The sequence below is a fragment of the Musca vetustissima genome, unplaced genomic scaffold, assembly GCF_032173495.1.
Source record: "Musca vetustissima isolate MV318-11 ecotype Yass unplaced genomic scaffold, APGP_CSIRO_Mvet_v1 utg5730, whole genome shotgun sequence".
Taxonomy (NCBI): domain Eukaryota; kingdom Metazoa; phylum Arthropoda; class Insecta; order Diptera; family Muscidae; genus Musca; species Musca vetustissima.
The window spans coordinates 9,206-20,996 of NW_026877329.1; the positions used below are offsets into that span (position 1 = coordinate 9,206).

The window sequence follows — 11,791 nt, forward strand, 5'->3', positions numbered from 1 at the left end:
GGACGTTTTGCGCGTTGATACCATCAGGTTTATCTTTTCGCACTGATATGGTCCAATAATGTCAATGACCATTGGCTTCAGTCGTTAACACAGCACATAAAGTGCTATCCAGCGTGCATTATACCATACTAACAACCCATGGTATAATAATAGAAGGTAACAGCAAGTGTTGTTGTACAAAAAACGATACAACAATCACATGGAAATTTGTTGTTGTAAGTTCTACTAGTGTCACCTCATTTGACAAAAAAATGTAAACAAACAAACAAATTATCATCAAATTATTTTTATTTTGAAAATGAAATATTTTTGAATCCTCAAAATAAAAATTGAAAAACATGAAATGTATATTTCTATCGCTTCCACATCTTTCCTATAATTGAGCCATTACCATATATATGTGTAACACATATGAAAATGCTGGGAATAGCGAGTGGTTCCTTGAAGAAAGATTTGCTTCCTCAAACTTTCCCAGCAGGCAGATTGATTTAATTGAATACGGGAGGACATTTAATAAAGAACAAATTCGAATTGAATGCGTTCCCAGATTTCCTGTTGGGTGATTTTTAAAAACATAATTTGTCAAATTCATATTGACACTACTTGGAATAAAATCAGCTGGGATTTGCTGTTACCTTTAATAATTGTACCATGCTAATGCCATGTACAGACGAGCGTTGTTCGCTTTCTCATCCGTTGTTCGACCCTTAATTATGAAGGAATTACTTATTTCCCCATACAAAATTGTCCGAGCGAACACCGACTTTTGTACGTTGTTCAATTCGAATCACTCTCTGAATAACCAATAAAATTGTCCCATCCCTAACAATTGAGAGTATTTATCGAAAATAAATTAATTTTGACAGTTTGAAAATATTTATGAAATTTTCAAACTTTTTCAGTACAATTGAAAATCATGAATGAAAAGTAAAAAATTGTATAGTTTTTATATATGCAGCAGGATGTAAATTTTGTTTTCTACATAATGCAATATGCATTTCTTTTCCCTTGGTTCTAATTAGCGTACAAAACAAGAAACAAATGTGGGGCAACTCAAACAAAAAATTCTCCAAATTTTTATTTGTGACAGTATGTGACATTTGAATTGAGAAAATATAAAAATGTATTAAAAACAGCAACATTTTCAGAAAAAATGGAAAACATGAATGAAAAGTAAATAGATATGGGTTCATACTATAGTCAGGAGAAAGAGAATTATTTTTTCTATTTAGATCCCTATGTAATTCACTAAAATATGTTACATTTTTGGTGTAAAACAAGAAACAAAGAGTTTGAAATAAAAAACTCTGATGATATGAATTATGAATAGTGTTGTATGAACGGGTTAATTCATGTACGTAATTCTGAGAGCGAACTACGTTGTTCGGATGCCCGTCAGAACATGGCATAACAACCATTCATCCCTAACCTTTGGTCTGTTCCCGCACTGCAAGAATCTACTACTTTTTATTACGATAACGAAATTTCCTTATGTTATCGAAGAAAATAGTAAAATCTAGTAGATTCTTGCAGTACGGGAACAAACTCGATCATTTCCTCCGAGACTCATTCCCAAATGTATTTTGTTGGGCTTTCCACTATCCGCAACGGAGATGAATCCAATAGCATTCATCTCCGTTTTTTGTAATCTGGTATAAACATGACATAAGTCATTAATCAATAGATGTTATCGATAAAATTGTCATCGAATTGGTGTCACCTCTATTTGACATGTGTTTGTTTTGATACACAATTTCTTCTTCTGTTCCAAAAAGAATACGAAATTAAATTTATAAGTGAAATATTTCACATCTAAACAAATCCAAAAATCAAAACACAACAAAATGTCTAATCGCGACTACGCCGAACTACGTAATGATGATAAATTCATCAACTGTGTGGAAAATTTCGATGCCAGTTTGGACAAAATTGAGGCAGACCTGCAACTGGCATGCGGTTTCAAGGATTACGATGAGCTGTCGACCCAGGAACGTGTAAAACTGGACAATTATTTGGCCTATTCCATAAATTCGTTGTATTGGATGTATGTCAAATTGCAGGGCTTGGATCCAAATGAGGTAAGTGGAATTAATACACAGTTTGGGTATGAATCGAAATTCATGCAGACTTTGTATCTCTTTTTTCTCTAGCATGGTATAAAAAATGAGTTGTCGCGTGTGCGACAAACTATCTTGAGAGATAAACAAATCTATGAACGCAATACAATACGTCCCGTCTTGGATAAAGGTGCTGCCGGCCGTTTTATTAAACATGGTTTACACATACGTTATGACAAAGATGGCAAGCCGATACCAACGAATAATGATGCGTAGGATGATGATGATAACGATGTGTAGATGTAGTTATATATAGAATACTAATAATAAGAAATTGAACGGACTTTGAATACATAATTAAAATAACCATAGATTTCTTTTTATAGACAATAATAAAAGGAAAGGGAGGGTTTGTCAAAAAGAGCGCGAGAACAGGACTTTAAAAACTATATTATCCTAATAATCCCCCTTCCAATACTGGATGGAACAGCCCTAGAACTCTCCATTGAGGCGAAGTACCTCGGCAAAAGGAGAGAGGAGGAGTACCTCGGCAAAAAGAGAGAGAGGAGGAGAGGTCTCGTGGCGCTCTATTCAAGCAAGAACTATATAGGGAAAAGCTCTATTCAAGCAAGACCTCTATAGGCTGGAACAACAACTGTAGCGTTTTCAGTCAAATAATTATGGCGCAATGATCTTAGACCAGTGACTAAATATGTCGATAGTGAAGCTGTCCCACATGCTATAAATTCGCGGACTATAAATACCATACCATTTGAAAAAAAATTAAATTCAATATCAAAATGTCTGATTTGATCCAAACTTAGCAAATCGCAATATTTTTCTAAACTAACATTAAATTCCCATCGCATATAAAGTGTTATCCAGCGTGCTGTGTGAACGACTGAAGCCAATGACATTATTGGACCATACCAATGCGGCTTCAGGCCTGGCAAATCCACCATTGATCATATTTTCACTCTGCGCCAGATCATGGAAAAACCCACGGAAAACATATCGACACATTCCACCTATTCCTCGAATATGAAGAAACATTCGACAGCCCTATCCGTTCAGAGGTGTTTAAAGCCATATTTGCATGGCATTCCTGCAAAATTAATACGGATATGCAGAAAAATTTTAACTTTTACAATATCAGCAGTTAAATTAGGAAAGGACCTCTCGGAGCCCTTCAATACCGAACAAGGATTCAGACAAGGTGACAGTTTGTCGTGTGACATGTTCAACATCCTGCTTGAAAAGGTCATACGAGGTGCAAATGTGAACAGAAATGGCACACTGTACACCAAACAGCATATGTTACTCGCCTTCGCCGACGATATCGACATAATAGGTCGAACATTGCAAGCGGTAAGAGCCACCTTTGAACGAATTGAGAAGTCTGCCAAAGTGGGACTGGCAGTAAATGGCGAAAATATCAACCTGTTGGTATCAACGCGCAAGACGTCCAATAGGCTCGAACCAACTGTGGAATTTGAAAACTACAGCTTAGAGGTATTTAACGATTTTATATACCTCGGTACCGCCATAAACAAAACTAATAACATCAGCTTTGAAATCCAGAGGAGAATGGAGTTGGCCAACAGATGCTACTATGGTCTGAGTAAGCAAATCAAAAGCAAGGTCACCGCTCCCCCGACCAAACTCACACTCTACAAGAAGCTGATATTACTCGTGCTGTTGTATGGATCTGAAGCATGGGTACTTGCGCAAGCAGATGAGTCAGCTCTTGGAGTATTTGAGTGAAAAATTCTCGGGAAGATCTATGAGCCGATTTGCATCGATAGTGAATATTGCTGTCGAATGAACGAACCATGAGCTATACCATCTATTCTCAGATATCGACATAGTCAGATGGATCGAGCTGCAACGACTACGTTGGCTGGGCCATCTTGTGAGTATGAATGAAGATGCCCCAGCTCAAAAGTGGCATATAAAAGCGAGCCAAGTGATGGTTCGCGCAGATGGGGAAAGCCATGGATTCGATGGAAAGGTCAAGTAGAAGACAACATCTACGAAAATGGTCTTCTAAATTAGATGAGATGTGAACAGGACCGTTGCGCCTGGAAATCTTTTTTAAGTTCGGAATATGGATCAACCGTTCTATCATCAAGTCTACTTCGTGACCTCTGCAAACTATAGACTGGTGGTAAATATCTGTCGCAACACTGACTGTTTTAATTAAAAAAAAACGGCGCATATTTTAATATAACGTATAAAAAAAGTAAGGAAAGTAGGTCCAGTCCGACCGACTATATGATACCCTTTACCACTTTGGGTATATTGTACATATGTATCCTTACAATTGCATGTCAATGTTCCCTCGAAGAAACATACTCATGCCTTGATACACGCTATTCTGTACGTCGCACTGTTAAAAATTTAATCTCAGTCAGACACCCGTTTGAAACACACATGGTAGCTAGCTACATCTGCACTAATTTCAACACAACGCAATAATGTCATTCAAGTCTCAATCGCAAATCTAAATCGATGTTCCCGAAACATACCACACGCCATTCTAGACTCAATTCATGCAAATCGAAGGATATATAGGGATTTTGCTGCATCATTTACATAAAATCGGAGCAAAGTATTTTTGTGGAGCTATACCGAAATTTGTACCGATTTTCCCGAAACTTGTAAACATCATTCTAGGCTTAATTCAGTATGCTGTGCCAAATTTCGTGCACATTGAAAGATATTTAGGGACTTTGATGCACCATTTACCTTAAATCGGACTATTATATATATGAGTGCTATATATGAAAATCTTAACCGATTTTCATGATATATAGGATATATAGGGATTTTGCTGCACCATTTAAATAAAATTGGAGGAAAGTACATATGGGAGCTATACCGAAATCTAAACCGATTTCCCCGAAACTTAGCACACAACATTCCAGGCTTAATTCAGTACGCTGTGATAAATTTCGTGCATATTGAAAGATATTTAGGGACTTTGGTGCACCATTTAATCGGACGAAAATATATATGGGAGTTAAATCTGAATCGACTTTTCCCAATTTTAACAGGATTCGTCTTTGAACCAAATAAATGAGCTGAGCTAAATTTCATCCAATTCGATTCATAAATGCTACCTGTACTTTGTTTACAATTTAACATGGACAGACAGACGGACGGATGGACTGTCATGCATAAATCGACTTAGAAAGTGATTCTATGCATATTCTCAATAGGAACCACGGGTCTATCTCGTTTCCTTTTGCCTGTTACAAACATATGCAAAAAGACATAATACCTTGTACCACAGTGTGGTGAAGGGTATACAAATAAAATAAGTCAAGGGGCCGAAATGGTTACCTTTTGCCTTGCGGATGTCCATTTATTTTCAGAGTTTTAAAATAATAAATATGGTTATTATGGCTATGGCTAAAACATTTAAACTGAATGGGAATGGGTCATAGCGAAACTTTGGATGTCCATATATTTGCATGTATGGGTTATTAACATGCCCCCTAGGTATACATGAGATAAAAATTTCAAAATGATCCGCGACCGTTCTTTGAACTTAACTGAAACCAAAAATCTAGTCCCGTACTTTAGTGTTTTGTTGTTTCACTTGCTTTTCGATTCGAAGAGATTTTGTGCATAGTGCGTATAGTAGATACAATTCTTATTATAGAATTGAAATGAAGAACATTTCTAAAATGTCGTTCATTGTCCCCAACCGACAGAAAAAACTTTCACTTTTTTTCACAATGTAACAAAAAAACACAACACATCGCTCTATACTGTAGAGTATACAGATGATGGTGCCAGCAGAAATTTTCTTTATTTCGGGATACCACCCGGCATGATGTAAAATTAATAAATGAAAACGAAATTATATGGGTTCCAATGATACACAATACACACTATGTGTGTAGGTATTTACCCTGCAGTGAGGTGCAAATGATTAGGGGGGTGTGTTTTGTTTTTTTTTTTGCGCTGCTGCTGCTGTTCGTGGTGACGTTGATATTGAAAGTAAACGTGCCATCAACCAGCCAACCAACCATTCATATATATATATATATATATATTATTATTATATATATATATACATATGCATGGGCAATTTATACACACACCATCTGTATATGTACGTTGAGGGGGGCAATGATCTCCACCACACTTCTGGCCCAGCTACTTTTACTGTATTAGGAATTTGCGAGACGATTTGTTTCTGTGTGACATGCCTACATGCCTACATATACATTTGTGTACAAATGTGCTTGCTGGCAATATGACTTGTTTGTTTTTATGACGAATAACAACGGCTAGCGGTCGAACTGGAAGGTGACCTTTTGCCTTTGGAGTTTTAGAAATAAACAAACAAATAAGAATTTTAATGAAATGAAAATATATTTTCACAATATGACACAACATCATTTCTGCATGTGGGTACAATAACTTGGGACCAGTTAAAGGGCCCAGGGTTTTGAAATTTTTACCATAGGTACTTTCTTACTTAGCTGGCTTGTGACAGAAAGGTTGTTTCATAACCCGAGCTTTAAAAAAATGTCAAAGCACGTCAGTCTTGTGCGCATCTCATTCAATTTGAAAGACCATGTTCCAAGATGTTGTCTTCTACTTGATCTTTCCATCGGATTCGTGGCCTTCCCTTTCTGCGAGAAACATCACTTGGCTCGCTTTTATATGCCTTTTGAGTGGGGGAATTCTCATCCATTCTCACAACATGGCCTAGCCAAGGTAGTCGCCGCAGCTCGATCCATCTGACTATGTCGATGTCCGAGAATAGAGGGTATAGCTCATGGTTCATTCGACGACGATATTCACCGTCGATGCATATCGGCCCATAGATCTTCCGCAGAATTTTTTTCTCAAACACACCAAAAGTTGCCTCATCTCCTTGGGCAAGTACCCATGCTTCAGATCTATATAACAGCAGGGGTAGTATGAGCATCATGTAGAGTGTAAGTTTGGTCTGGCGAGAGGTGGCCTTGCTTTTGAGTTGCATACTCAGACCATAGTAGCAGCTGTTGGTCAACACTATTCTCCTACGAATTTCAAAACTGATGTTATTAGTTTTGTTTATGGTGGTATCGAGGTAAAAAAAATCGTTCACTACCTCGAATCTCTAGTGTTCATGTTCCACAGTTGGTCGGATTCCACTGGAGATCTTGATACACTCAGTTTGGTCTTCTCGCCATTTACTGTCAGACCCACTTTGGGCAGTCTCCTTTTGAATTCGTTCAAAGGTGGCTGTTACCGCTTGCAATGTTCGACCCATTATGTCGATGTAGGCAAGTAGGATATGCTGTTTGGTGTATAGAGTATCATTTCTGTTCGTATTTGCATCTCGTATGACAATGGTGGATTTGCCAGGCCTGAAGTCGCAATGGTATGATCCAATAATGCCATTGACCATTATTGGTCAATGGCATTATCTCCTTCCCATCGCACTTTATACGCGATGGGAAGGAGATTTGTTCTTCTGTATTTGGCCCATATCGTCTTGTCCCCTTTTTTGTGCACGGGACACAGGATGCTGAGGTTCCAATCATTGAGCATGCATTTCTCTAGCCAAATTGTACTACTTATCCGAGTCTACTAGACATCTTGCGCGTTAATACCATCAACTTGGTCTTCTCGCTATTTACAGCCAGAACCACTTTGGTTGGCTGTCGCCTTGTCTGAATCGTTCGTTCGGTATTGAAGGGCTCCGAAAGGTCCTTTCTGACCTTCTGTCACTTAAAGTTATCCTGCATAGCCACAGACATGGCTTTAAACACCTCTGAACGGATTTGGGCTGTCGAATGCGGCTTTATAGTCAATGGAATGTGTCGATGTGTTTTTGGTGGGTTTTTTCCAGGATCTGGCGCAGTGTGAAAACTTGGTCAATGATGGATTTGCCGGGCCTGAAGCCGCTTTCTTATGGTCGTTTACACAGCATGCGATAGGAAGTAGACTTATTACTCTACAGTTGGCACATATCGTCTTTTCTCATTTTTTGAGCAGGACCAAAGGATGCTGAGGTTCCAATCATTGAGCTTGAATTCATCTAGCAAAATTGTACTAATCAGCTGGTGCATGCTTCTGACCATCATCTGACCCTAGGACATAATCGTGTTCCGGAATAAATATAGTGGAAATTTTGTTAGATACATACCTGATAAAAAAATTGCTTCGGCGGTTTTGTGGACTGGCTTATCAATCAGTTGATTTCTTCATAAAGTAACTATGCAGTTGGCGAGTTCAGGAAATTTATATTGGTTTGTGTGCCAGTAGAAAGAACATAGTCCATTGATTAGAATACAACAAAATTGGCAACCATTTCACTAAAGATAAAAGCTATTTGATTATTTTCATGTTTTTTTCTGTTCGTCTTTGTTTTATTTTGGTCTTTTATTGTTAAATAATAAGGCGGCATTTTTGTTCTTGTTATTTAGGTAATCTTTGTTTATGCAAAAAAATTACAGCACACAGAGTACATACATACTCACACACATGTAAAATGATGCAACTCATTGTCCACAGACACACATATGGTTCTTTTCATGTTCTCGCTCGCCCACTCTCATACGTTGTAACGGTGGGGAATTTAGTACGCTGAGAGAGAGCAAGACAATTTCCCCCCCATTACATGAAATAAACTCCCCCGCTCTTTCTTTCTCTCTCTTCTACATACAGAAATCCCCAATTTACATTTTCTCTCCATTTAACGTTCTTCGTTAAATTTCTGTACCTATTGGAAAATTGCTCTCTATTGCAATTTTTTCCTTCTTTAGATTATATAAGAACTTTGCAAAAAATGATTAAAAAACATGTTATTTTTTTGTGTTTTTAGTAATGTTTTTTTGGATAACATTTATTTTGGTTTTATTAACGTTGTGTGTTTTTTGTTTAAATATCTACTAATAATTATAATCATATATAATTTTTAAATTATTGAATCGAGTAACAGAGAATTTCAATTTGTTTTCTTGATGATGTATCAGGAGGTGGATTGGTTATTTGATAATAGTTAACAATTAGGTTAATTTCCACATTTTATAGCTTAATTAATTTGTTGATAACTAAATGCTCAGCTCCTGGTCTGATGGATAGATGGATGTGCGTCTGTCTTTTTTGATAAGCATCTCATGTAAACTTGTTTCTTCAATTAATTTCTTGCTGTATCTTCTCATTTTTTTGGCTTTAAATCTCTAGAAATGTTACTTTGCAGCGTGTTACAGCGAATTACTTAAAATGTAATAATATTATAGTTTATCAACTTCTCCCACTTCCGCAATTTAATCCTTGGATTGCATGTATTTGATCAAGTCAATGACACGGTTGGAGTAACCGAATTCGTTGTCGTACCATGAGATCAACTTGACAAAGTTGTCGTTGAGGGAGATACCGGCCTTGGCGTCGAACACCGAGGAGTGGGTGTCACTGACGAAATCGGTGGAGACGACTTCTTCATCGGTGTAGCCCAAAATACCCTTCATGGGTCCATTGGAAGCTTCCAAAACCTTAGCCTTGATGGCTTCATAGTTGGCTGGCTTGCCAAGGCGGACAGTCAAATCGACAACCGATACATTGGGTGTGGGGACACGGAAAGCCATACCAGTGAGTTTACCGTTCAAAGCAGGGATAACTTTGCCGACAGCCTTGGCGGCACCGGTGGCAGCAGGAATGATGTTTTGGGCAGCACCACGGCCATCACGCCACAATTTGCCAGAGGGACCGTCAACGGTCTTTTGGGTGGCAGTGGTGGCATGGACAGTGGTCATGAGACCTTCAACGATTTCGAAGTTATCGTGGATAACCTTGGCCAAGGGAGCCAAGCAGTTGGTGGTGCAGGAGGCGTTGGATACGACTTTCATGTCTGGCTTGTAGGCATCCAAGTTGACACCGCATACGAACATGGGGGCATCAGCCGAGGGGGCAGAGATGATGACCTTCTTGGCACCACCCTTGAAATGAGCGGAGGCCTTGTCGATGGTGGTGAAGACACCGGTGGATTCAACAACATATTCGGCACCAGCGCTGGCCCAGTTAATGTTGGCGGGGTCGCGTTCACTGAAGACGGTGATGGCTTGACCGTTGACAACCAATTTGCCACCTTCGGCGGCAACGGTACCCTTGAAACGACCATGGGTGGAGTCGAATTTGAACAAGTAGACCATGTAGTTGACATCGATGAAGGGATCGTTGACGGCAACAACCTGGGCGCCCTTATCGATGGCGGCACGCAATACCAAACGGCCAATACGACCGAATCCGTTAATACCGATTTTGGACATGTTGTTGTTTTAGTTATTCACTTTAATAAGAAAACTGGAAATCAGAAAGTCTCTCTGCAACCGTACCGTACAGCTTGCTCTTGCGGAATAAACTGTGCTGTTGTCTAGTTGTGGTTCTTCGCTCATCGACTTTGTACGAATCTTCGTTGAGTTTACAATGCGGGGGGTTGGGTATTTCAATGTCAGTTGAAGGACGTTCATGCAAATCACAAACACACGCACACGACGAAAGAAAGCTTCTCTGTTTGGCGTTCGCCAGCCGGCATTTTATTGAATGCATTAGAAGAGGACGGGTATATCGAAATGTGTGCGCGGCAGGGTGGGGGGTTTGTTTCGCTTTTGACGAACAACGATTCAACGAAAGTGTTTTTAGTCAGAGTTGTTTTTCGTGTGGATGGCAATGTTGCCAGATTGGTGGTGGGTTAGATTTGAGAGATGCTATTGGGGGGGAAATTACGACAAATTTAATTTATATTTTTTTGTTTGAATAAATAAATTGAATAAATTTAATTTTCAATTTAATAATTTACATTTAGATCTCAGATCTCTTAAAATAATTTAATTAATAAAAAATAATATGGGGAAAAATCCCAATTGTGGCACATTTTCCTTTTTTGGGAATTCCAAGTGGGGATGATTTTTTGTTGTTGGGAGTTTGAATTGTTTTCTAATTGAGGGTGAAAATGTACATACATATGTACATATTTACAACGAAGGATATCTGAAGATATCAAAATATATAGAGAAAGTAAATGGTTTTTATATGTACATAGGCACAAAAATGTGTGTATATAATGTTTTACAAAGCCTGTTCCTGTATCCTATCATCTGTTTCAAGGAAACATGAAGGAAATCATTGCATTGTTATGTAGACATAGATGTTATACAAACAATATAGAGTAAGTCCTACTAAATTCATTCAAAATTCCGGAACTCGTATATCCATAGTTATAACATATGAGATCCTGGTTATAATGATTTATACACGTTACGAATTTGGCTTTACAATGTATTCAGTATGGAGGGTATTGTGTGGCCGAACTTTAATTCGACCTTGGCGGCTACATTCTCAATATGAACTAGTTTGTACTTAAGTCCAGTCGGCCGTGGATGACGTTTTTCAGTTTGTTATCATAAATAGCACAAGAGGTCTAGATTATATGGACCTCCTATGATATGGGCCTCCAAGATTTCGTTAGGATCCAAAAAATTTCCCATTTATTTAAAATTAACTATGACAAAATGGATATCAATTTGTAGCTTTTGATGTCCTGATTAAAAGTATTTTTTTCTTAGGAATAGTCTTCCAATGTTGGAAGGGATATTTAAAAAGAGATTCTGTACTCACATCAGTGCTTATACTTCCTCTCATAACGACTTTAACGACATCAGAGTAGAGTTTCCTAGTAGGGTATCCGGGGCTAGTGGCTCCTTATCTCTTACCGTTTGCAGGAGTTT

The 11,791-nt window shown here is 38.2% G+C and overlaps 2 protein-coding genes across 2 annotated transcripts; one reads left to right on the forward strand and one right to left on the reverse strand.

Annotated features, from left to right (window-relative positions):
- The first annotated feature begins 1,844 nt into the window (after window positions 1-1,844).
- LOC133321923 (nuclear nucleic acid-binding protein C1D-like) lies at window positions 1,845-2,333 on the forward strand. Its single transcript, XM_061530993.1, has 2 exons — window positions 1,845-2,078; window positions 2,151-2,333. The coding sequence occupies exons 1-2, from the start codon at window positions 1,845-1,847 to the stop codon at window positions 2,331-2,333; spliced, it is 417 nt and encodes a 138-aa protein (XP_061386977.1).
- A 6,997-nt stretch (window positions 2,334-9,330) lies between these two features.
- Window positions 9,331-10,361, reverse strand: LOC133321925 (glyceraldehyde-3-phosphate dehydrogenase 2). Its single transcript, XM_061530995.1, has one exon. The coding sequence runs from the start codon at window positions 10,331-10,333 to the stop codon at window positions 9,335-9,337; it is 999 nt and encodes a 332-aa protein (XP_061386979.1). The 5' UTR covers window positions 10,334-10,361; the 3' UTR covers window positions 9,331-9,334.
- Between the last annotated feature and the right edge of the window lie 1,430 nt (window positions 10,362-11,791).